At 38.4% G+C, this 27,728-nt stretch overlaps 1 protein-coding gene across 6 annotated transcripts in view; it reads right to left on the reverse strand.

Annotated features, from left to right (window-relative positions):
• Positions 1-27,728, reverse strand: part of USP3 (ubiquitin specific peptidase 3) — a 46,444-nt gene that overhangs the window by 10,836 nt on the left and 7,880 nt on the right. For 4 of the 6 annotated variants that reach the window (XR_014696638.1, XM_084531608.1, XM_084531609.1 and 1 more), the window contains exons 2-8: positions 19,066-19,126; positions 16,535-16,666; positions 7,524-7,607; positions 5,852-5,933; positions 3,294-3,376; positions 2,710-2,823; positions 1,967-2,080 (exon numbers count right to left, since the gene is read on the reverse strand). Coding sequence is in view for 5 of the 6 variants with exons in the window: in XM_084531608.1 (XP_084387734.1) it covers positions 1,967-2,080; positions 2,710-2,823; positions 3,294-3,376; positions 5,852-5,933; positions 7,524-7,607; positions 16,535-16,666; positions 19,066-19,126 (670 nt within the window). In the remaining variant the exon portion in view is untranslated. Of the gene's footprint in view, positions 1-1,966; positions 2,081-2,709; positions 2,824-3,293; positions 3,377-5,851; positions 5,934-7,523; positions 7,608-16,534; positions 16,667-17,769; positions 17,868-19,065; positions 19,127-23,551; positions 23,727-27,728 lie in introns of those variants that run through there. The other 2 variants (XM_084531610.1, XM_084531612.1) reach the window with 2 other exon arrangements.

Genomic DNA, 27,728 nt, shown 5'->3' on the forward strand with positions numbered 1-27,728 from the left:
AAAGCGTAGTTTCTCTGAGTCAGCTTGTGCAATAAAACTGCTTTCCATCCACCTGACCAATTCAACTCAAGCCCACCTCTGTTATTCTTTTTTTCTACTGGTAACAAGATATAAAGAAACAGTTACTAAGAAAATAGAAGATACTATTTATATAGCAGCAAACAAGCAAAGTACAAATCTTGCAACTCAGCAAGAGGCCCAGAACTGTTCTGCCATGCAGCAGTATGAAAGCAACAGACTTAGTACAACAGTCAAAGAGCAGGACTTCCAAATTAGCATTAGAGCTCTGAGACACTTCAGCTGTGCTTGTAATACACAAGGCCAAACAACTAAGCAATATTCTCTACTGCCTACATACACATGAAACAGAGGGCCATGGACCACCTCAGCAATAGTCTGTCCCTTTAACCTTCTGTAAGAAAGCATTTAACCTGAAAAAACAACAGCACTTGCAGTCCTGGAGGCAGGCACATAACTTTCAACAACTGAAACAACTTTTTAGGCTAAACATATTACACTGAGTTTCCAGACATATTTCCTCTCCCAGCCCCTGTCATTAGGCTTCATAAGCACAGGCCCAAGTGGATGGTTCGCTGTTAACATGCTACTGACTCCAGCTGTCTTTCATGTGTCCATCCACCACTTCCACTCTCATAAGCAGCATACAAGGTAGAACTAGAGTTGCAGCATCATGAACTTTTACAAGGTACAATTAAGCACTGAACAAGTGTTCTCACTAGGTCATGTGGGATTGGGAATATACAGAGCAGAGCATCTGATGCTACTCTTCATGTGATTTAAGTTCTCTTATCAGTTAATCACGGATATGTTCCCAGCTAAATGGGAATAAAGGGAAAAAATAATAAAAAATAATTTAAAAAAACACTCTTTCTTTTAAAAACTGTGATAGAATCCACAGTGCTGAAAATTTGCTTGAGGAACTTAATGAACTCATTTCTTGCTTAGCCTAACAAGAATTATTGTGAAGACTGTAGTAGGGAAACTGGTCAAGGACAGATTAAGGATGATATTTTGGTCGCTGCTTGAAACTACTGGTATTAAACTTCCTTGATTCTCTTAAGCCAAGTGAAACATATTAGGCAGTGTGAAGAATAGAATAAAAATATTTTTTGTGACTTGGGTTGCTCAGATGTGTTCACAGCATCTTTTCAGCACTGCTGGAGATGTAACATAACAGTATCTTTACTACCTGAGACAATGGAGCAACTTACCTCATCACAATATATCCTAACAGGTTTCAGTGCTCCTTTGAAAGGTTCAGGGGCCAGGACAGGGAGACCTTGGAGAGGAATGATACTTCGATTTACTTGGATAACCTTTTCCCCTTTTGTCTTTTCTGTCAGCATGGGCACAAAATGCCTTTTAGTTACATATGATTTTTTTATTATAGCCCTCATTTCATGTCCAACTGACGATGACTGTAGTACTTTGAGAGAATCAAGGAAGTTTTACAGAGTGTTCTCATTTAAACCTGTACATTTTGAATCTGACTACATCAATTTCTTATCGCAGCAAGCTTGTTCTTGGTTCTGTCAACACCATGCACTTGGACTAAGACTCTGAACTAAATGCAATTTGGCTTCCTTGTCATAAAGCACAATTTGTCTTTCTGAATTCTGCCTACCTGCAAGATTTTGTCTTCTTGATTCTTCTACCCCTCAGAGCACTGGTTCAAAGGTAAAACTACTACTGTTTTAGTATTAGAAATGTTTGACCTCTCTCCGATAATGCTACATGTAGCATGTGGTCAAAGGACAGGGGGAAGAAAAGCACTGCTAGTAAACGCAAAACAGTAAATCAAAGTAAGGATCCTTTCCAAGGCATATCTGTGGGCATACAGGAAAGCTGCATAGAGTCCATACCCCAGACTCAGCACATTTTAGATTACAACGCCAGCAATGTAAGGTTACAATCAAGGATATTGTTTGTATTTCACATAACTTACCTAAAATTTGGCATGATTTTCCAGACAACATAAAATAAAGACTCTGGACTAAATGCAGTTTGGCTTCCTTGCCATAAAGCACAAAGTGTCTTTCTGAATTCTTCCACCAGTGAACTAGAAAGAATAAAAGGTGGTGATGAATATGGACTTGCATTATAACTCTACAGGTTTACTAGCTCCATGGTACAAATATCAGACATCACCTTGCATAAAATTGTAATGGCTGGGTATTACCCGTTTTAGTACTTCCCACTGTTTATGTCTTAAAATCCTACCCATACCAGACAGGTTTGGAAAATTACATTTCAAATGTTGAGGACTCACTTGGATACCTATTCACCTTTCACCATTATACTGTATACTCTGCTAATGTGGTCACTTTAAGGCTTGCTTAAACAGGTTACAGACTCTGAATGTCATATCCACATGGCCATATTTTAGCTGGAATTAAATAATGTAATATTTGGACTAGATATAATAAGCACTTCTTAAGCTTACTTTAAATGCAGTTACACTCTAGTGCTCTCAGGTTTTTTTGACTGCCTCTCCCTGCAGCACTAGGGCTACATGAGCACACTGCAAGTGACACAAGTTTCTTCTTGTACAGCAAACTATTCTATGAATGAGTCCCTCTAAGAATCACTTTTCTGTAACTCTTAACACTGAAAGCATATAGTGGTTCTACTGCTCAAGCATTTGCTGTTTCATGAAAGTTCAGTGCTAACAAGGAACACACAGCTTACACATTGTTATCTCCCTGGCTCCTGGTATGGTAAGTTCGCCTGCCTGCTGTCTTCCCATTCCTCAGCTCCACAGCAGGCAACTCTTTGAAGTAACAGCAGAACTGCTGAATGTTACTGGAGAAAAAGAAAAAATGAATGAAAACCTTAATGGGCAGAGAATAAAGAGATTATGTATTCTGGAGTCTGTTCTTTGAAATACATAAACAGAACTTCATGTGGTGATAAAATGATGGCAACCCAGAACAGTTGTTTTTTTTTTTTTTTTTTAAGTATTTTTATCCAAAATACAAGAAGTAATGTAGCAAATGCTTCTGTAAATGAATGGTGGGTCTATAAATATAATAATCATCCCAAATACCTGAAATAATTACATTTTGGCTCTGCTTTGACTAGGAGATATTGTGATAGACTGAGGCATCAGAAGGTATTCCATGAAACAACAGGCTGCAGCTGCTGAGGAGGTTAACTCAAGGTCCACTTCCACCTATCAATTCAAAGCTCTGCCACAGCAGTCCCAGTAGTGGAACACAAGCATGTGCTTTGACTCCTGCAAGGTCAACCGTGACTGACAGAAAAGAAGATACCTGAGCGACTGCAGGATTGCGTTCATGAAACATGTATTCCCCAGGTTCCGAAGGCCTGTGGCACAAAGGGCAGTGGTGCTTCCCTGGAAGTGAGGATGGTTAAGTTAAAGATAGATGTATCACTGCTCCCCCACTTTCTTCACACAGAGCTGTTACTGTTAAGCAACACAAATTTTAACAATAATTAACTACACTTTGTGAAAAAAGCAGTTTCAATGCCAAAGTAATCACATGACCAGCCTTGCTGACTGAAGCTCCAACCTGACATGAAACCAATTTCTTACTCATTATCAAAAGAAAGCTATACAACCTTTTTTATTCCCCCCTTGAAAAAAAATTTTTCAACAGGACAGTACAGCTTTAATCACAGACTTGTATTTTGAAGTATTTGTGTGCATTTATGGTAGTAAATATTCTCACTCCAGTAATGTTCAGTGAGAACTGGATGACAATTTCCCTGAAGTGTCTGAAAAATGAAGATGCCAATCCTTATCCATCTAGTTCTGTATCTAGTAAGTGTAGTGTGGCAGCCTGCAGGTTTTTAAGTCACCAGCACTGACCTGTTTGTCAGGGAGGTTTTTCAAAGACAGATCTTTTTAAAGACAGTTTATCTGGGAAAGATACAGTCAAGTTAGACTGTGCAAAGAATAAGCAACATGTTGAAGCGACAAAAAATAAATACTATTTACAGTCTAGGAACTTCAACAGGTTAGAGCACTATTACACACAGATGAGCTTGTTTTTTGCCAAATGATATGAGGCTGGGAGCAGAAGCAAGAGAAATGTGGACAGTATTGGCATTTACTGTTTCTGCAGTCCACAGTACTTAGAAACATTTCTTCAAGTTCATCACATCTTGGGATAGTCTTTATTGTTCTAACAGAATTTAAAACTAAACTAACTTTCAGTAGTTGTATCAGAATGAACCTATAACTTGACATCAAAGACTGCATGCAAATTTAGGTCACCAAATATATGTATTCAAAGGGTTCCAATAAAACATTTTCCCTTCAGATTTACCACAAAAAAACATCCCTGGTGAACTAATGTCATCGGGGTATTTGTGAACACGTTATCAAAAAATGTTATTTACATAGGCAATTTAGGAATTTGGTAACTACTGCTTAAAGAGAGAACTATTTTCCAGTAAATGACAAAAACTAAGTACAAGTACCACTACATTGTCCTTAGCATATTCCCCTCTCATCCTTATCCAGGATGAGACAGCATAGCATTAATGCTATCTTTTCTACATAACAATCCAATGTGCCAAGAATAGAAGGATCATCTGTTGCCACAGGCAATATTCAAGTATTAATAAAACGGAGAAAACAGCACTGTCTAAGAAGAATAAAAGCAGCATTAAGTTTATGCTTTTCTCATTGTCTTCTCAATATCTAGATGTTGCCTAGAATTTTCCCTCTCATTTTTAGTAGCATTGAGTTCTTCAGACAATGACACTATGAGTTTTCATAGCAGAAAAAGCAGAAAATCACTCTCCAAGATTTCAATCCTCTCAAGATTGGGACAGTACAAGAAATACACACAGCACATTCAAAGGACCCTACATCAATTGTAGGCAGTGCATTTTCAAAGTAACTAAACCCATAGACTTTACAAAGCAGCAATTGACTGCTTTGCTCTCACCCCCACCCTCTTATTTCCATTCATACTCCTCTCAAGAACGTCTCTCCTTCCCAGTCAGGCAATTCTTTCTCATAGCTGGAGACAGCCATTACTTCAGCTCTCCTGGACTACACTGCTTGTCCCCAGGACTGAGGAGAAATGGCCCTCCTCTGCCCTTCCTGATGGCCAGGGGTGAAGAGGAGGCAGATGCATACAGCTGAGTCACTGTTTTCCCCCTCTCCCTACTTGAAATCTGGATGAAATGATGAGCATTACAAATTCCCTCACCTCAAACCACAGAAAACAGAGGCATTTGGGTCCCAACATTCTTTGACTGAAAGAAACTATGTAGCCTTTCTGCTAGGGCTGGACTGTGCTCTCCTGAGTGCTATTCTGCAGATGTGAAGTTAAAACATGAGGAAGATGAAATATGAGATTGAGTATAGTTTTCAGAATACTCCACAGCTGCTTTTGAAAACAAGTTTTACCAATTGCTTTTTAAAAGTGTTAAAGCTTATTGCTATTTCCTAATAACTATTCTCTTATTCCCTTCTAGAAAAGGAGTGCGCCCGCTTCTCTGCCTTCTTTCTACACTGTAAGAGGAACAACTCAAAAACAAATTGTTTGCTTAAAAAAAAAAACACACAAATCTTATTTCTAGCTCTGTTTCAATCCCAATGGGTACTATCTAATTCCAGTTTCCCTGATCTCACCAAACACAGCAAAGCTCAAAGTCAAGGCCAACAGAAATGCAGCGGAGTATCAAAAACTTTTTTGAGAAGGGGCTCTTCTAGGTGTGTGGTTAGGAGATGAGAAAGACGAAGTATATGCCAAGTAGGATTTGGGTAACTGACATGTATTTTTAAATCTAGTCCAACTATAAACTTCAAGAACTTTAGCAAAACTCACTGTACTGGATCTGTTATACTTACATTTACTTTTAATAACTTGCTGTTCATAGATGAGTTTTCCAATAGTTTTCTTTTCCTATGTCTGTCTGATGTAAAGGCTGAACTGTTGGAAAGCAATTAAAATATGTTACTTACTATAAAAACAAAATGTTGTATGAAATGGACAAGAGATGATCACTGCATTAGACATTAGGATGATTACATCTGCCATCAATTGTCATTAAGACAGCAGAGAGCTTCCTGATTGCAACACATGCTTTTCATAGTCTTAAAATAGACTGCATTTCTCTCGGAGTACAGGCACACATCCTATTTTCAACACTAATGTCTCAGTTAATTGCATTAAGTTATGCATGCTACAATGTGTGCCCTGAAGCACGGCCTTATTAGCATGCTATTCCTGATCTGAAACATACCCGATCTATTCCTCTAATCAAAGGAATGCTTATTGTAGCTTTCCATAAAATACTTGTATCAGAAGAGTCATCCTAAACCTTGAGAAAGACAACTTCAAAAAAGCAGGATGAAGTAAAGTTACCAAAGATTAAAGAAAGTATTTTAAGTGCTATCACTTATGCATTATAGCTGACTTCTCTTGGTTAAAAATACATCAGCTTATAACATTTCTGTAAGACTAATACAAAGTTACAAGGACAACAAGTTATTCTTTTCCACATCACTGGAAATTACTGGGCCCTCAAGTTCCAGACTTCTCACCAATCTAATAGCAAAATTTAACTTGTTCCAGCTTTCAGGCTTGGTTTTATTTTTATCATTACTTACAATAGTGCCATGTACCTTCAAAGGAGCTAGATCTCCCGGACACCTCCAAAATATTTGTGTGTATTTCTCATTATGCTTACATATCTTTACATCTTACTACATACCTGAGAAACCCATCAAAAGAAGAATGGAAAAGATTGAAAATGTTAATACTGTTTTCTGAGTAACTAACACACTTCCTCGGGAAGGATCCAGAACTTTCCAACCTCACAGCAATTTCTTAGCAGGAGTGGTATTTGAATTCTGGGAAGCACCATATTAACATGTACTTAGTATTATGGAAGATTTGCAAGCAAACTATGAAAAGACTATTTGCTATCTAGCACTGGCCACGGCGTCTGCATCACAAAGATTATAGTATTTACTCTTCAGTGGAAGAGCGCCAGAAAAAGCCGCACGAAAAACATGTCTTTTCAGTACAATTTTAAGTTCACAAACATTTCTTAATCTTTCTGGTTGGAAACCAAACTGCAATTAACATGATAACTACTTCCACTTGCATTTCAGTTGCAATTTCTCTGCTCCAGAAACTTTTCCTGTTTTTGATAAAACTGTGATTCTGTTCTGAAAATTCTGTCCCTTTTCTAAGGAAAAGGACGCTAATTGTTGGTGATATACCAAGAAATTTATACACAGCTTATACAAGATTCAGAATAAAAGAAACAAAACATACAAGATCAGCAAAAAACAAACAAACAAAACAAAACAAAAAAAAACACACAACTCTTTGTTCTGCACCTCTGCTTCTCACTGATGAAAAAGCATTTTTAAACATGCACTCTATCACAATTATACAGGCACCAAAACATATATATTAAATACATATATAGATATAAAACAGAAGTACCACTTACATGATGCAATAATGTAAGTTCACCCAAAGCAATCTGGGTATAAACACGCTACTTACTTTTCCAAGTTCTGTAGGTGCTCTCTGACCTTCTGTACCAGTCCCAGTTTGGTATCATTGACTACAAAATCATCACAGCGATAACTGCAAGAAAAACATTTATCAGAATGTACAAAGGAAGTACTCTAAAACATTCATGCAAACCTATGTGCTGGAAGCACTGAAGTGATTCAGTGGAAAACTGTAAGGAGAAGAAGGAAGCACAACACCTACATACTGAGCTTGGTTCCCTCTGAAAATTGTCCTATAACAAGAGGGTGTAGAGGCAGTATTTCATTACATGTTTTGTCTTCTAGCTTGCTTCTTTGTTAGAAATCAGAAGTAATACCTACCACTCATCCCAGTGCAGAATTCCAATTCAATAAAAATTCAAACATGCTGTGTAACCAAAACCAGTACTAGCAGACAACCCATTGAAGATTTATCAAAAAATATGAATAAAGATCAGTAAAGAGAATACAACTTTTTATTTATGAATAGTATAAATCAATTTATTTGAATACTGTAAGACTATCACTAAAAAACGATAGGTTTCCTTTCAAGAGATGCCGAACAGATACCCAGTGGAAAAGCTTCAGCTACGGAAAAAGAACAGGGAAGACGAACAAAGAGATGACATGGCTTGTCCATGTCACACGAGGAGTCTGTGGCAACTCACAACCCATGCTCCAGCCAAAAATATGACTTAATTCTCTTCACAAACAGAGAAGGACTGGTGGAGGACGTGATCGTCGGGAGCTGTCTAGGGCAGAGTGACCACGCAATGGTGGAGTTCACTATTCTTGGCGAGGTCAGGAAGGGGACCAGTAAAACCGCTGTATTGGACTTTCGGAGGGCTGACTTTGAGCTGCTCAGGACATTGGTTGGTGGAGTCCCTTGGGAGGCGGTTCTGAAGGGCAGAGGGGTCCAGGAAGGCTGGGCGCTCTTCAAGAGGGAAGTCTTAATGGCGCAGGAACGGTCTGTTCCCACGTGCCCAAAGACGAGCTGGCGGGGAAGAAGACCGGCCTGGCTCAACAGAGAATTGTGGCTTGATCTTAGGAGGAAAAAGAGGGTTTATAAGCTTTGGAAAAGTGGGCAGGCCACTAAGGAGGACTTTAAAGAAGTAGCGAGGCTGTGCAGGGACAAAATTAGGAAGGCCAAAGCTCATCTGGAGCTCAATCTGGCTACTGCCGTTAAAGATAACAAAAAACGTTTCTATAAATACATCAACACAAAAAGGAGGACTAAGGAGAATCTCCATCCTTTACTGGATGCGGGGGGAAACTTAGTTACAAGAGATGAGGAAAAGGCGGAGGTGCTCAATGCCTTCTTTGCCTCAGTCTTTAGCGGCAATACCGGATGTTCTCTGGATACCCAGTACCCTGAGCTGGTGGAAGGGGATGGGGAGCAGGATGTGGCCCTCATTATCCATGAAGAACTGGTTGGTGACCTACTACGGCACTTAGATGTGCACAAGTCGATGGGGCCAGATGGGATCCACCCAAGGGTACTGAGGGAACTGGCAGAGGAGCTGGCCAAGCCACTGTCCATCATTTATCAACAGTCCTGGCTATCGGGGGAGGTCCCAATCGACTGGCGGCTAGCAAACGTGACGCCCATCTACAAGAAGGGCCGGAGGGCAGACCCAGGAAACTACAGGCCTGTCAGTTTGACCTCAGTGCCAGGAAAGCTCATGGAGCAGATCCTCCTGAGAGTCATCATGCAGCACTTGAAGGGGAAGCAGGCGATCAGGCCCAGTCAGCATGGCTTTATGAAAGGCAGGTCATGCCTGACGAACCTGATCTCCTTCTATGACAGAGTGACGCGCTGGGTGGATGAGGGAAAGGCTGTGGATGTGGTCTACCTTGACTTCAGCAAGGCTTTTGACACCGTCTCCCACAGCATTCTCCTCAAGAAACTGGCTGCTCTTGGCTTGGACTGGCGCACGCTTCGTTGGGTTAGAAACTGGCTGGATAGCCGGGCCCAAAGAGTCGTGGTGAATGGAGCCAAGTCCAGTTGGAGGCCAGTCACTAGTGGCGTCCCCCAGGGCTCGGTGCTGGGGCCGGTCCTCTTTAATATCTTCATCGATGATCTGGACGAGGGCATCAAGTGCACCCTCAGTAAGTTCGCAGATGACACCAAGTTAGGTGCGTGTGTCGATCTGCTTGAGGGTAGGAAAGCTCTGCAGGAGGATCTGGATAGGCTGGACCGATGGGCTGAGGTCAACTGCATGAAGTTTAACAAGGCCAAGTGCCGGGTCCTGCACCTGGGGCGCAATAACCCCAAGCAGAGCTACAGGCTGGGAGAGGAATGGTTGGAAAGCTGCCAGGCAGAGAAGGACCTGGGAGTGATGGTGGACAGTCGGCTGAATATGAGCCAGCAGTGTGCTCAGGTGGCCAAGAAGGCCAACGGCATCCTGGCTTGTATTAGGAACAGCGTGACCAGCAGGGCTAGGGAGGTGATCGTCCCCCTGTACTCAGCTCTGGTGAGGCCGCACCTCGAGTACTGTGTTCAGTTTTGGGCCCCTCGCTACAAGAAGGACATCGAGGTGCTTGAGCGGGTGCAGAGAAGGGCGACGAAGCTGGTGAGGGGCCTGGAGAACAAGTCCTACGAGGAGCGGCTGAGGGAGCTGGGCTTGTTCAGCCTGGAGAAGAGGAGGCTCAGGGGTGACCTTATTGCTCTTTACAGATACCTTAAAGGAGGCTGTAGAGAGGTGGGGGTTGGCCTGTTCTCCCACGTGCCTGGTGACAGGACGAGGGGGAATGGGCTTAAGTTGAGCCAGGGGAGTTTTAGGTTAGATGTTAGGAAGAACTTCTTTACAGAAAGGGTTGTGAGGCATTGGAACAGGCTGCCCAGGGAAGTGGTGGAGTCACCATCCCTGGAAGTCTTCAAAAGACGCTTAGATGTACAGCTTAGGGATATGGTTTAGTGGAGGGCTGTTAGCGTTAGGTTGGAGGTTGGACTCGATGACCTTGAGGTCTCTTCCAACCTAGAAAATTCTGTGATTCTGTGATTCTGTAATTCTCTCACAGTTTTTATAAATACAGCAACACTTATAAAACTTGTGGTTTTGCGTGTACAAATGTAACTGAGCTGAAAGAAGACAAACTGAGCCTCCACTACATAGAAATGAACGTAAAGTGAAGGCCAAATCAAAATGGCCTCTGAGCAGAAGTGACATTTTAAAGAACCAAGCCACAAGCATTTCTAACAAATGTCATACTGGCATACCAAGGATCTCAACTAAATACATAAAGTCTTTTTTTTTTTTTTTTTTTTAAATATGTGTGTATGTGTGTGTATATATATATATGTGTGTTCTGCATCAGTCTTTCTTCACTGTGATAGGGATGCTTTTAGTAACACAAGTTGTTGATGCAGCTAACTTGAGGAGCACATAGCCCAGCATTCCAACACCTAGTTCTGCAAAAACAGAATGTAGCAGCTCCAGAGCTGCTAGCTACACTGCTTACAACTAGGAGGCCAGAAAAAGGCCAGATTTCTTCTGTGCAAATCATACTTTCCACGTATATATAGAAAACATACACATATACATATAGAAAAAAAAAATCACCAAATTTCATTGGAAAAAAAATATTTACAGATGCAGGCTGTAAGCAAAAACACCAAATTAATGTTAAAGGTAACATTCACAATTACTAAGTAAACAACAGTTAAGAAAAAGTTCACAGAAGTCAACTCTCTATGATTCTATGATGTTCTACAAAGACTTCAAGCTTCCCAAGAAGTAAGGATGGCAGGCGACTGAACTCTTTCTGGGAAGAAAATTAGCTTACGTTGGTTATGCTTAATATCACAACTTGAGCTATTTCTCTCATTTTCCTTTGGCAAAGGACTGACTCAAATATGAAATACATCCTCATCATCTCAGGTTACTTCTCTGCTGGAGCAGATTCACACTCTGCAAGTTAATGAAGCTATCTTAACTTCAGGCACAACTGGAATTTACAATATTCTTTTCCGCATACATCTAAATCTGTAATGTAGTTCAAAAGCAACAGTATTGTTGGTGTTAACTCAAACACTGAATTCTTCAAATGACTACAGAGTTAAAAAAGTGAAGTCCCTTTCCACTAAAAGGGGTCTGCAGGAACAGTCTGCTCAGGATCTCTGTTGATTTTTTCCTCTGAAAAGAGAAACTTAATACAGCTCTCCAAACACTGAACACAGCAGTTATAACCTTCAAGATCTTACATAAGAATCCATAAAATAGCCATTGCAAATAAAGGTGTTTTTTTTTTTTTTTAAAGCTCACCACAGATCCAGATAGTGTGGGGGGGGGGGGGGGGGGGAAGAAGTTTGTAAACTTATTTATTTTGCAGTCAAGTTTTACGCAGACTTGTTCAGCATTATCAGCTGTTTACATTTATAAACACGTAACAAAAGCAGATGTAAGCTCACTGAAAGCCTCTAAGCCTCCTTATTGCTACAAGTACAAAAGATGATTTAATATTTGCTCCTGTTCCCTAAATATCGTGTTAGCCCTGTGTTTAATCTGACCTCATGTAATAATTGCATCTTTACATAAAATTGCAAGTTAGCACTTTCCCTGAGATAGAAGAATAAAACTAAATATATCATTAAACATTCCTCCACCTTAGGGTACTTGCAGGAGTGGAAAAATAATTTTAAAATTCACTTAAAAATAAGACAAACCTCTTTTAATTCTTTTTAATGGGCAGGTTTTTAAAACACATACCTAATAGCACTGAGGATTCAGCACTACCAATAGAAATAAAACAGCCAATCTATTCTGGATAAACAAAGTCAACAGCATAGGAAGGAGTTTAGACTTTTTTTACACACCCTAAAGGTAAACTGCTGAGAGATTGCTTCCTATATGCAAAGCTGACTTTCAAAAGAGATGTTGAATTTGTGATCTTCAGGATTATCACAAATTAACAACACATCTTTTGGCATTCAGTAGTTCTACAATATGCTTGTAAGGGTGAACGTACAGAACAAATTCTATCCTTTGGGGAGGGTCCCTTATATGTATTAGCACAGTATTTTCTTCTCTATACACTGTCTATTTTTAGCACCTCTGCTAACTCCAAGGCCTGGTCTTTTCTGGCCGCCTTTGCTGCTTAAAAGGCAGCAAGCCAGTGAATGTATGCATTGCTCTGGGGAACATTTATGCACAATGTTGTCGGTTTCAGCAGGTCACAGAACTTCACAGTATGTTTGAAAAGCCTGATTAGAGGAATCATAGGACAAGAATAATATTTAAAAAAAATATCTGGTTCCTTAGTTGTGTTAACACCTGATATGATTAAATTAAGAGCTCAAGTTTTACTGTCATCATAATTGTCATTTACCTTCTTTAATTTTCACTGACTACAGAATACAAAATTACAGTTTAAGTAATCTCATTTTCTGTCACTTGTGCTAGCACAGTAAGTCTTTTTTAAAAAAAAAAAAACAAAAACAGAACCATTACAAAAAGAGTAAACAAAAAGAAAATTTTAAAGACCGTGGCACTTAGATATTTTTACATCAGCTCTTGGGGGGAGAACATTAATGACAGGGAGGCTAATAGGTCTGAAATCTGACCTACAAATTGTGTCTGGGATTAAATGAACATGGGAAACATATTATGCAAATACATAAACAGGGCAGCCTTCCTCTTTCTGTGCTAATCAACTGTCTGTTCACTAGGCACAGAGAAAACAAATTTACAAGAGTCCTCTTTCAGTAAATATATTTCTGAAAGCAGGTTTTCTTACACCTATCACTTTACTCGTGTACACAGAATACCAGCAGCTAGAACAGCAGAAGAAAGCATCATACAATAGCCTCAAGAGAATAAAGACCTGTACTCCTTGTAAGCTCTTCGTGCTTAGTAATTTAGAACTAAGTGAAAGGCTGGTTACCAGCCAAACAATCCAATTCAAGTCTTCCTCAGTCTCAAACGTGACCAAAGAATCAAGAAAAGCATCCTTTTCTCATAATAAATTAAAGATTAATGCTTTCTCAATTTTTCTACTGTGAAGATTTAAAAGGCAAATAGGAGGATATAGAAGAAAGATCAAAACCCTCTGGAAAGCAAATCCTTATTTTGCCCAGTACTTGCTGACCCCTCAAGCATGTCTGTGTTTCTCAAAACCTAACAAAATTCATAAATGCAATAAAAACCTCACCTCATATTAAAAATAAAAAATAATTCCTATCATTTGGGAATTGACATGTTTTCCTTTCAAAGCTATGTTGAAAGCCTGTGATCATGTACAAGAAAATATACATGCTTAGACTTCCACACTGAAATGCAATTACAGAAGACCGCTTTGCTTTCGGTTTATAATGAGAATGCACATGAGCTAGATACAAAACTCAATAAACCATGTTTGAACAGTCACATGGTGTTTTCTCCCTTTGGACTGACAACGATAGCTAATACAAACCCTAGACTGCGCTCTCATGACTGCCAGAGAAACAGGTGGCATTAAATTAAAAGCCTTCTTATTCTAACAGAGCCCATACAGACCTGCTTTCTGCTACTATCACAAGAGCAAATTAGAATCCATAGGATAAAAACAGAACAAGAGTTTTTTACTCAGATTTGTGTTTTAAACAAATCTCTGCATCTAAAAATATAAAAGCAGTGCAATGAAGTATCACCATTATTTTTACACTAGAAGCAAAATTTAATTAAGTCTTAAGATTGTGTTTCCTTGACTTTCAAATTACTGAGGTTACCCATATTACTTTGTATAAAATGCTGATCTTAAAATAAAAGTTGTCTTGAAAGCAACATCACTGCATAAACATACCACTGTCTACTGGATTCACATCTGCATTGAAAAAAACTAACAAACAGCATTTGAAAATTCAATCTCCACAGTAGCTAGTTATGACTGGAATTCACCCAACCATTTACTTCAACTGGCGGGCATTATTTGATAGCAACTGTTACAGGACTGCCTGAAATAAAGGGGCAGAAATTGGTCTAAACGTTCTTTGCTTCATCTTTTTACGTCTAAGCTTATTTCCACTGAAAAATAAAATAATATAAAAAAATTGGGTGTAATATCAAATCCGGGTATCTTTTTCTACCAGGTGGAAGAAACTGAAATGTCCTAATGAAAGCAAAGATGTACTGTTTTTGAAACTTGCTCAGTTTTCCATTACTACAGGAGATTTGTAATTTGCTAGTGTAACAGGAACTGCCCAAGGCAAAGCTCTTTACAATTAGTTCCAGTTCAGCCAGAGATGACTCAGGCTTCTACTTTGATTACAGCAGAAAAAGACATCATATGCTAAACTACTTCTGTCCTACTACAAATATGCTGTGAAACACCAATGAGCTTCCTACGTGTATGCCTACTTAGTCCTCACAAATGTATTTTATTTCAGTAACAAATCTCATAGTCCTCAGTTTGAGTATTATTATTTGTAATGCCCATATTGGGTTTGAGATGAGGTCAGCAGAGAGCTCTGACACATTAGTGTAACTCGTCAAGCCTCAGCAAGTTTTAGCAGACTGGGCATAAGTACTATTTGTCACTGTAAATAGAGATATAATCAAGATTTCAAAAACCCCTCTAAAATTCCTGCATACATTATTACCTCCAACATGACTAAAAGATTATATTTAAAAAACAAAAGCCACAACATAACAACATAGAACTTGAGTTGTTAATAGCATTAACTGGGAAACTGGAATTTCCCACAGCTGTTCCAATGCTGGTAACACATACATATGTTATTACTTAGAAAAAAAATGTTTTCATACAGGAGCAGGCAAAATTGGTGGTCATTTAAATAAAATGTAAGTAGAAGCAAAATCCCCATACATCATAAAGTTACTCCCACATTCTCTTAATACTCTTACTTTCTTCTGTACAGCTTTTGTCATTGCTATACACGCCGTTTGAATAACTTCTGAGTTGTTGCAAGTAAAATTTCTTCAGGTGAGATAAGTACAATTTTAATTGCAAGGGATAAAAATATTTGTTACAGAAGTATTCCTCATAAAATTGGATACCCAAACTGCAGCTAATAGATTGTTCCCCAGTAAAGTACACAAAGACGTGATTTTTTTAAACAAAATAACACTCATCAATGGAACTGCATATTACATAATTTTACAGGACCATAGGACCATAACACTGATTTCCCTAAGATTTGCACTGTCTAAAACCTGCTCTGCCATACCCCACAAGTACTGACATACTTGAAAATCCATAAAGATAATAGGAAAAGGAGAAGCAGCTGTCAACAGTTTTGCTCAGAGGTGAAGAGGATGGGAAGATGCTGAATACACAAAAGCATTCCTTTCAAAAGGCTTCCAGTCTTTGCTCTCTGGATGGTAGAGAACCTGATATTACCAGTATAACTATTAAACCTCCATGAACAGTGCTCTTTTCTTTCTCTACGAAACTGATAGCATTTATCAACCCAGGCCATTCTTCTGTTAAAAGAATCACTTCTGTGATTCTGCTATTTAATCTTGAGAAAGAAGTTGATGCTGCTTCCAAACAAGATCCATCGCTCTCCCAAACTCAAACAGGTTATACCAATCATCAACAGAAACAGGCCTTTCTTTCAGAGTAAAGAAAGGAAACATTGGGGAAAAAATAATAATAAACAAACAAACCAAAAAACACACACATTTACACATCTCAAATTGACATCTGAGGAAGGATCTATAGTAAATTACTTTTTGATATTCTGACTAAAGGACCTATGAAAGGCTAACCAGCTTGCAGAAAGGAGTAAGTACAACTGAACAGTAGTCTTTGCAATGGAACGATAGGTTCTCAACATTCTCCAAAGCAAACTCTAATCTATGTATATTTATATCAAAAAGTTTGCGCTTAGCCATTTAAAATGGAGTGTAGCTGCAATCCATGCTACAATACACATGCAAAAGCAGAGTTATTTCATAATGGCTTGTAAGCAGCCAAGAGATTTAGTGCTTAAAAGTGTGTAATATAATGCTTCACAGGCGTTTACAGTTTGTACCCTCCAGTATGCAAAAAGTTGTCAACTTACAGTGTTGAAATCCTTACCAGTATGTACTGTAACTACTGCAATCCATACACACAGTATGCTGAACTTTCTCTTGTTTTTCTGTTTTCTTATGGTTGGTCATAGGAATCTGTGCATCTTCATAATGCTTTTTTGCATGGCCATTCACATATCTAAAATAAATGTAAAACAGAAAAAAAGTCTTATACTCGTATACAGGTACTTAACCAACACTCAATGAAAAAAGGACAACAAACAAGCAAGTACACATTAACCTAATACATATCCAGTATCACACAAAAATGAAAATTGGCAATTTACCTATGTAAAAATGTTGTCTAAATTTTTCAAGTTTTTAACCCTTTACTCTCCCACTTTGTCCAAATTAATTTTTCCATTTTCTTCATAGAAACCAAAAACTGGCATTCTTGTATCACAGCCCGGTATCTGGGCCTTGACCAGACTGATAGACCTTCATGACTAAGAAAAACATTAGCTCCCATTTTCCAAACCTGTTACATGGTTAGTTCTCCACGCTGTTTTCCCATATACTTTTCTTACAGGTCTACTTTGTTTTTCTTCCCAGCACTATTCATTTTTGTGATTACTTTAACAGTATGCTAGCTCCCATATGAAAGCACATTCATTTTAAGCCCTCCCATTCTGGGACGATGATTTAATATTACAGCATTCTACGCTTCATGAAGTTCATAAATTTGAAACACTCTAGGGCGTGGGGTCACATAACTGGAAAAGAAATTAAAATCCTACAGCTCTTTTGCTGATACAGTGAGTATTTTCACACTTGAAATTTAAGGCATATCTAGAAATGTAAGCATCTTTGATTAAAAAAAGTGTCATTACAAATGTAAGAGCTCTAAATATCAACTGAAATGTCATTAACCCTTAGAAGTGATCGGCTCAGGTGACTTTTAGTTGTGTGTTTCCTCCCCCCTCCCCTCCCTTACTTCTTGTCTGTTGAAATCAGCAATGCTAACTACTAGGAACTCTGCATGTGCTCCACATGAAGGTCTCCCTATTCCACACTTGTTCTCACATGCAAGTATAGACAATTCTGCTAACGTGCTGTGCTAGTTACAGCAATGAAGCCATGTGGCTACAGACACTACTGTGCTGGCAGAATCCATACTAGACAGTCATGCTTACAGGAGCTGCCTTTCTGCCTAACAGTGTAAAGGACAGGTTTGTAAAGCTAATTCCACCAGAAATGCTCTGGTACTGTAACATGGTTGGTAACGTTCCCAGTGGCTCTAACCTGGAGGATGTACTTCAAGTGAAGACCTGAAAAGCTTCCTTTGATTTCAAACATTATCTGAACAGAAGGATATGCTGTGTGCCTGCATTCAAGCACCTGCAAAGATCAAAAGTGCTCCCATTACAAGGTATATCACATTCTTCTCATTCAGTTATTTTCAGTTCTAAGGATGGAGCAGTTTGAAGAGTCAAAACAAACTGCATACATAACTGACTCAATGCCAAGTAACTGCACACAGAGTCAGAGGTGGACAGTAATAGCAAAGACTGGTAACAAAATCAATAAAATAGTCCAAACCACTTATTTTACACCTTCACATACTATGAAATAGCTCCACTCTCTTGCCTCTCTCCAAGTATAAATTTGTAAAAGAAATAAGAGAGAGAGGGGAAAAAAAGATTTTTGTACTAAAAAACTCTGAATAAGAGAGAGAGAGATTATTAAAATTGTTGCAGTTACTCATTGCTATCCTGATCAAAGTAGTAAAACCTGAGCTTCACTGAATCCACTTTTAAAGACAAACTAAGTTTAGTGATGATTTTCCAGAATAAAAGCATACCAACACAGGTGCTACCCTACAGATGAAAACATGCTCATATCTCAGACACTGTCTAAATGTCAACACTGACTGTATCCTCACTAGTTTGCACATCTCAAACATTTATAGAGTACCAACAAATTCTCTGGCATATAAACAACAAAATTGGCTGTATCATTCCTGTACAAATTCTTCTGGTGGAATTCAGCTGATAGACATATCAGCTGTACTCTGAAGGAATTGCAATAGTACAATGGTAGATGGTTCTTACATGCTAAGATAATTATTTTGTTCAAAGTAACAATGCAGTACATTTACAGTATTTTCTGTTTAAGCTGAACAGTTGCTATTTTACTCAAAGTAAGCTGTACCCAATTTGGATTTGTGGTTTCCAAGAATTCTTATTGTTTTTATCTTATTAAAATAGAAACATCTTTTACTGAATTGAGCTAACAACAGTCCATGGAATTAGCTGTTCTCTAGGCACTCTCTGAGCTGATCAATCACATTCATCACAAGCTTTTATTTTGTAAAAAAAATTATGTTGAATGTATTCTCCGGACTCTCAACAAGGTAGCAAAGAAGTGTGTTTAGCATAAGCATATAATGTTAAATAATATCATGAAGGTTTCTTTCATGAATTACAGGACATTCAAGATTTTTTTTTTAAGAAAAAAAAAAAAAAGCCTCATTCAAGCAACAAGGGAAGAAAGTAGAGGTCTGATTAAACATTTTTCAAACTAACACTTAGTACCCACCTTCCACAATGGACACTCGAGCACGTCAGACAGACCCATGGACTTTTATTTGACCGGCACACTACAAAAGACATGAAAAAAGCATCAAATGAATTGGCTCTGATATTACAGTTATCTACTGTACACATCCTGAGTGCTAGCAGCAGGTCTGCCCTGACTCCACCTTACAGCACAGTTACATAAAATAGCTAGTCACATTTATTAACCCATATTAGGGACTAACAGACTAAAGACTGAAGAGCTACTGACACTAAAGCACATCGACCTTGAGTCTTAGCCACAGGCTATTCATTTGCCTCTTTCTTTACATGAAAAAATTACATTTTTTGTCTGTATTCCATCTACGCAAAGTCTACTTCATTTTGAGATATGATACAAAAGTATCAGAAGCACAAGTTGCAAAAACATTGGGAATGTTTAAAACATTTATTTTCATTTTTAATAAGGCAGTCCACTGAACACAGAAAAAAAAAATAGCCACAGCTCTTCACTTCTGTTTCATAAAACATGTACAAGAAGCCATTTTAAAGAGATTGTGAGAAAGCCTGTTGATCTATTAAGAAGCACACAGAATAAATAATAGTGTAACACATGATAATCCACACCATTTATATAATATTCCTATGCAGCAGCGCTGGTAAAGGCCATATCCATAAGGATTTCACCATTTCAGACACACACATGAAGCTGAATGATTACAATGTAGTACAGTGCTATGTTTTGCAATCCATTTAAAACATCAGAAAATAACTGTAATGCTATCTAAGTTTTCAGTTAAGTCTTCTAAGTAGTCTAGAAAAATTAACTTTCAATTTAAACACGGATGTTTTTAAGCAAAAGAACTGGGGAAAAAAAAAAAAAAAAAAAGCAGATACTAGAAGATGAAGTACCATCCCAGGGTGGAGTCATAAAAACTGGATATTCTGACTCCCACCCCAACACAGCAGCAAAGTCTCTAAAATTCAGATTAGAAACAAAACAAACACAATAAATAATCTGTGTAGGCAGAATACAGAGAAACAGACAGGGAAATCAACATTTCCATTAGTCAACTCAAGATTAAGTATATACATCTTTATAGACAATAGCAATTTTGTAACTACAATTAAATCGATATTGATTCCTCGATTTCTACAAGAATCCCAATTTGGATCATGTCAGCGAAGGAGGAATGCTGTGATACATAATGCTTAGATTTGAATGAAGTAAAAATGTTAACTATCCATTACCACAAAATTTACAAAAATCTCATTACACTTTCAAATACCCAGCTAATATGAAGAGGAAAGAAAAATGCTAAGTGCACTTCTGCAAGGCCAAAAACCAACAATTAAAAAGACAACTTCGATTATCTCCAAAATATTACAAGGTACAATGCCACCTGATTTGTCTATATACATATATATAAGTGCCAATCAAAAGAGTCACAGAGGAAGAATAAAGCATCAGAAGCACCAGGGTCTGTAAGTGCAGGGTGAAGAAGGAACAGAAAGAAGAGGATTAAATCCTAGCATACATGCAAAATTATTTGCACTGTTATTTAGTGCAGAAAAGCTTGAGAAGAGAACAGCCTTCCCTGTCTACAGGCATGCTTCAGAGAAATGAACTGGGGAAACTGAGGCATGCACAGGAGCTGCTTTGGGGCAGCATCACCTGACCAGGTCAACTTGGGATGGCTAGCAAAACTCAGAAGTCGATTCACCATGCTACAAACCATGGTACCCAGGAAACTGGTAAGATCAAATAGTATCAGAGAGAATTAAGCTAACAAAACCAAGAAAAGTTTCTTTATCAAATTACCTGCTAAAAAAAAAAGAAAGAAGCAAGAAGAGGGTCAAACAGGAGAAAGCTTACTACCACAGGTATTTAAAAGAGTTAATACACTTTTTCAGAGATTTTTATTTAAGTCAGATGGAAAAATAAACTAACTAAGCTAGCTAGCTTTGAGCTAACATTGCTTCTTAGAGAATTATTTTATGGTTTCTATTTATTATGACAAATTGTTGTTGTATTTCACTTCACAGCCCCAGTCCATAGAAGAGGAGTCTTACTATGCTCACTGGAAAAAAGCACAAATATTTCTGCACTGTAAACCAGCAATATTTCCACATAAGTCTTATTGAAGCAGATACTTTAAGCCCTTTGGTAAAAACTCCAGAACGTTTTTTCTTTAATTGCTGCAGTTATTTTACTTGAGAAACACATTTGCTCACACTGCCTCCATTTTCTATTGCTGTTTTTTCAGCAATAAGCTTTCACATTTCTAAAGCTGATCGTTCCCACAACTGTGATGGTAGTCTTGCAACAGAAAGCAGAGAGCCAAGTGGAGCTGTTCTGGCTTACACTTCGAGGAAGAAGTTTGTCAAATTTGACCAAAAGTTTATTCAGAAAATCAACATTCTACACTGGCAAACAGAAGACAAAGGGAAAGGGAAGACATTAAATGGCCATCATCAGGTATACATGGGCAAAATGGATCACAAGTCTGGCTTGACTAGTAATTTATTTCTGTAAATTACAGAAACTGAAAAGTAAAAAATTAACCAGAAGGAAACAGAAGCCAAAACCATTCATGCACTTAAATATAGAGTGATATTTAAGAGTTCCGTAAGTGCTACATGAAGAAAACACTACCATTATTCGACATTTTCCTTGCCAGGAACATGAGACAGCCTTCCTAGGACTAAAATTCCAGCAGAAATCTCCCATCTTGCAAATAGTATCTTTGCTTTCACTATGTTATCATCTGTGGGTGGAACCGGTTCTCAACCAGTAAGCCAAAGAATCAAGATGCAAACATTTAATTTCCACTATACAGCAGGCATTTATAATTTCACATTTGCGTATTTTAATTTTAACACTGAGTGCTTATTAAGTGTTAAATTACACTTAGGTTGTATTCATTCTGCAGAGTTCACACCAGGTTTAAGTGCTCTGCACAAGGCCAGCAAACAAGCCCACAGACTCTGCACATTGCCAAATAATATTGGTCACTAAAGTTTTCCATCTTCATATCAGAGAAAAGGAAAAGACGGTTCATTTGTTTGCTTTAGCTTTTAGGAGGAACTTTACTCCAATTGCATCACATTAGAACTGCGTAGTTTATCTTCTGCACAAACATCACCTCCCACAAAGAACTCAAATAACATGGAAGCGACTCCCACCAAGATTAAACATAGAAGCCAGTATTAAATTGGTGACCTACAGTTGCTCTGCTCTGTGAGGATTACACACTTCTATTTTTTAAGGTTTCTGAAGATTGCATTCTGTATTTCTCTGAGGCTGGCTCAGTAGATACCTGCATTACAGCTTGGCTCTCTAGGTATTCCTCAATCCAGATCTTGAAGCAGTTACTGTCTGTTCCTTATTATTTATAAACTAAATTAGGCTGGCAGCTTTAGCCATTCGTCAGGACCCTAACAAGACAGGCACTGTGGAAAGCACAGCACAAGGACAGTCACTGCCCAGAACTGCTTATAATCTAAATTAGGCTTCATGTGTAAAGAAAGTGCAGGTTATTCTTCTCAAATGTAATGCTGACATGAAGGCACAGGCTTAAGAGTAAATCAGAAACAAGAGATGCAGATTGACATCAAACCCCTTCTCAATGCGAAGTACATCACACAGCCCTGGAACTTCGCCATTAAAACAGACTTGCACATTTGGGGCTTTCAGGTTAGGCAATTACTAAGGATTATGAGGAAGGACTCTCAAACCTATTTGTACAGGTCCTTATATCTTTACTTCTCTCAGTCATTAGTATTTAAAGTAGGATGTGGGGGGTGATTCTTTGTAGCACTATTTAAAAAAAAAGAGATCTGCATTACATTAGCAACCCCAAATTTTCAACACTGATATGTCTGACAAACATCTTAACCACATAAAAAAAGTTCTGTGTTTGTTACACCTCATTTAGTACTTTACAAGCTAAGGTACACGAGGCGCTTTCTTTGCCAGCGCTGAAGTGCCTCTGCAATGGTTACCAACTGCCCTAACGTTACTGTATTTTTAGAATAGCTTCAAGTGGTTAGGCAAAGATAATACTAACATGTCAAAAGAAAAGGGAAAACAAATCTGCAGTGCCACAACGCTGTCTGAAACAGTGAGTCATTTGCCACTTCACATCAATATCAGGCTATTCAGAAGTGTAGAAACATTTTTTTCCTCATGTAATAGCAAGGCAAAATACCATCTTTTACAGAATTATCCCAGTGAAATCTGAATACTCATTTGTTATACAGCCTACAAACCCCTCTGCTATGAAGAGGAGTATCAGTCCATCCCCAAGAGAGCCAGAGATCAAACACTGCTTCACAGACTGATACGTAACTATGGAGCATTACAGATTTCCCTCAATCCCTGTCCCTTCAAACTTCCTGCAAACCATCCTAACAAATAATGTCCATGCCATTGTATCAAGCAGAATGACTAAGACATAGCTAATCAGTTTGGCCCTCTCATAACAAGGCCCCCCACCCCATCTTACCCTCAAATATGTACTTCTGAATCTTGACTGTTTCTTTCCTTATTGAAAACAGACTCCAAGCACAGGCTTGCGAAGCAAGAACACTCCTGGCAAACGCTGTATTCCTTACAGAACAAAGCCGCACATTTCCACTGTGAAAAAGCTAAGAGTACATAGAAGTATATGAACAACCCATGAAACTAACAGTTTTGTTTGAAGAGCACACTGCATAATTTAGAAACTGGCAAAAGAAAAACAAAGCAGGAAGAGCAGACAAACAGGAAGCCGTTTCTGTAAGGCAGCCAAGTTAAGAAACCTGCAAGATGCAGTGTCCACCAAGAACAGAGCAGCCACACGACCACTGCAAACCTGCTACTTGCCAGTAACGGCAGCAGAATTGACCTAAGGCCATCACTACTACAGGCTTGTGCTCACATCCAAGGTTTAAAATAGCCCTTTATTACATCTCTAAGGAAAAGGCCACAGAATATCAGCACAGTAAGAACGGTATTTTGGTCCTTCTGTTAAGAGCACGCTGAATGGAAACAAGATTAGGGGCATTAAACTACTCCCAGTCCTCTCTGCATCCTTTACAAAATAGCCTAGACTTTGTTCTCCAAAGGAACTCTACAAACACTAAAATCTTACTTGTATAATCATATGGTTACATTACACCAACATAATGACTGCCCAGAAATATCTTTAGCCTAAGTGACCTTTCTTCAGTTCAGTTCAGTTCAGTCACATATTGACAGAAAATAGGTCAACTATGCTGATATGAGCTAAACTGAAAAAGGCCGCTGGTACTCCAGTCAGCATCTGCACAAGGAGTAATATTTACATAGTTGTGGTTGTACTAGTATATTGATGTTAAGCTAAACAAATTGTCCCAGAAACATATGCACTTGGTCACAAACACATATATGTTTTATACAGCTACACACCCTGTGTGTATGGACACATGTATGTGCATCTCCCCCCAAAAAAACAAGAATACTTTTCAGTATTCTAGAAATACAGACTTGCTTTTCCTTCCCCATGCTTTTAACCCCATTCTCATTGCCCTAATTAAGATTTTATAGCAAGACTTTATTGTTCTGTTTGGCTCCTGAAACAAGCTGACAAATACTGAAAAAAAAAAAAAAAGAAAAAAGAGCTGGGCAGCCTCCATTAACAACATCTGAAGAAAAAAGAAGCAACAATTCACATACCGAAGAGTGAAAGCCCTACTTTGTGAAACATGATACTTCTGTCTGTGACACATCAGGCCTAAGAAATCAGGCTAATAAGCGCCTCCTCCAAAGAGCTGGAACCAAAGGTGGGAGAAACTTACAAGCCAAAAATCCTGGGAAATTACTGCAAGAGGAGGCAATACAAATTGCACTAAAGTTTAACCAAAATACTGCAAACTACATCTCAAATAGGAAGTTTTTCAGTCACAAGATTCAGAGCATTTCTCAGCGAACTCACTTCCATTTTAAAGACAAAAAATGGAGAAAGTGATATCAAATAATTTGCCAAAAGAATTTTAGCAGCCCAGATCAGCATTGAGCCTACTAGACCTAACACTTTAGGCATCTGTGTCATTCCACTTAAAGCAAGGGTAAGCCATCCCGACACAGCCCCCTGCACAGCACTTTTAGGGTGACTTGCCAAAACGGCTCTGAATTACCTCTAACTTCCCCTATGCAATACATAAGAAGTATGAGGCATCTGAGAGAGGAAACAATGAAAGCCAGTATTCTAACTAAGGAAGCGCTCAAGTTATCAGCCCATGGGAAACATCAAGGAGACCAGGGTGTTGGGTAGTGCTCCTTCAGGGTTACATGCTGGGGTCGCAGCAAGGCTCTGCCCACCCCTGGAACTGAGCGGAATTCCCTCTGGATGCAGCCACGACTTTCCAAGGAGTGATTGAATCACATGAGTTTCCTACACACAATCCCCATTCATTCAAGATGTGAATGCCTATGTTTAAGAAGCACACCACCTGCCCTTGGAAGATTTTCCCTCCAGATTGCTCCTAAGCACTAAGGGAACACTGACAATTTCTTCTGTTGAAGATGGCATTTAGCATGAGTAAGCAGTTACTCGGCAGTCTGGGGAGACAATAGAAGAGAGCAAGCATGACTTTTGCCAGCCTAGCACCTACAGCAGGCTCTGCAGCAATGAGTACCTGTGCATTCTACATTCAAAATCCACCAGATGAAACATTCAGTTGTTCAAATTGAGACTGGAACCAAAGATTTTCCACTTAAAATGAACTGTTCAAATCACACCATTACAGAGCCATGTGTATCCTTGCTCTCTGACCTGTGAACTCAATTAAAAACCAGCATACAAAATAAAACAGCTTCTCAGAGCAAAAATTAGAAGGCCTGCTCATCCCCTCATCCCAGAACATCAGTGAAGACCACAGCCAATCTGGATATGCATGTAATAGGACTCTCTGTAATAGGCACTGACAAAAATCACATTGTCAGCAGAAGCAAAGAAGCCTTAAAAAATACAGGTGGCCTCCAAGCTAAGCCAGTACTTTGACAGCACATAAAAATATCCATTACAGGTAATATAAGTTACTTACTACCAAGTACACATTTACTAACACAGCTGATTGTGTTCCCATTTTTTGACTTTGCATTCTTTTGAAAGCAATGTGTACTTAAGGGCAGCTGCTAGGAACATATATGCAGCAAGCCTTACTATGTGACACTAGCGTCTGTTTACATTCAGAAGGGTTCCATAACACCAAAATCAGTACACGTATTGGTAAAATTGTAGGACAAGACAGGCACTAATGTACACAGAAGCACAGAGCCACAGCAGAATGCTAACGTTATTGTATAATCTATATGTAGGTTCCAGAAATTAAATGTTGAGTTAAATGACGATGGTTGTTGGTTTTTGGGGGTGTCTGGGGAGGGTTAAGCTGCATACACATCTGGTAGAAGTATCTGCTCCACATTCTAAGAACTTATGGCTAGTCAATTCCAGATGATTAACTGTAATGAAAACCAAGCAACTGAAAAAGGAAAATGTTACAAAAGTACTTTTCAAACCTCTGAGTAGGATAAAGCCCCATCCTAGACAAGAAAAAGCATAAAAAAGAAACATTATAGTCTTTGAAAACAAGAAACATACTAGAACTTAAAAGCCAGCTGTTTTACTGTTTAGGTTTTAAAAAAAATTCCTATTTGTTTTCAAACTTAATTTCACTCAAAACTCTTATTTCTATCCTACCTGCCCTATTACAAGAAGCTCATAAATGGATTGATCTTATTTTAAACTATTTAGTACTAGTAAAGTAAGTCTTCTGTTCAACAATCTTCTTTTAAGTAAGGTTCATCTGATACACACCATTGCCTGTTTTAGGAAAAAAAAAAAAAAAAAAAAAAAGGATTTAGTCAAAATGAAACCAGACAGAAGGGGAGATTATTTTTAATTGGACTATTTAAAACCATGTTTTTAAATCAGCTAACACCCACATGCTTGAGGAAAAAAAAAAAAAAAAAAAAATGATTAAATTTAAATTACATTTAAATCAAAGCAAGAGAATTTACAAGGAAGCAAGATTTCTGGTAGGCATTGCTAACAATATAAAAACGTCAACCATTCTTTCAGCGTTGCATACCCTTGTAACAAAGAGATGCATAATAAACAGGAGTCATAACTGTATCAAGACAGCCTAACTAAAATCACATCCAAACGTACAAGAATTCAAACAAGCTCTGAAGATGACAGAAGGATGCTAGCCTCACCTTAAAGATATGGAGAGAAAATGAATTTGTTTCTTTTGCCTTTGTCTTCTAGCCAAAACCAGAAAGATTAAGTTTTTAGAGAGAAAACAGATGAGTCATTTTGTGGCAATCCGTGAACTTACAAAATCAACTAATATTTGTGCTCATGCATAATGACATGTGGTATTTCTACTCCTTGTCGCTAAATAAAAGCATTGCTCAGTCTCGTGTAAGAAATTTCACAGATGGTTACAGTGAACTACTTTGATACAAGAGAAAAACATACAAGGGAAAAACATACCTAATTCAAACATACTGAACAGCAACTGAGTGAGAATACAAAACATAGGTAGGTAAACAATTTTTCATAGGAAAAACAGGTCACTGAAGCCCCCACCACATTTCTAACTTTGAGGGATGTTTGTCAGAGAACAAGGTGATTAGTTTCTTCTGCGTTTAATTCA

Source organism: Aythya ferina (assembly GCF_964211825.1).
Source record: "Aythya ferina genome assembly, chromosome: 11".
NCBI classification, from domain to species: Eukaryota; Metazoa; Chordata; class Aves; order Anseriformes; family Anatidae; genus Aythya; species Aythya ferina.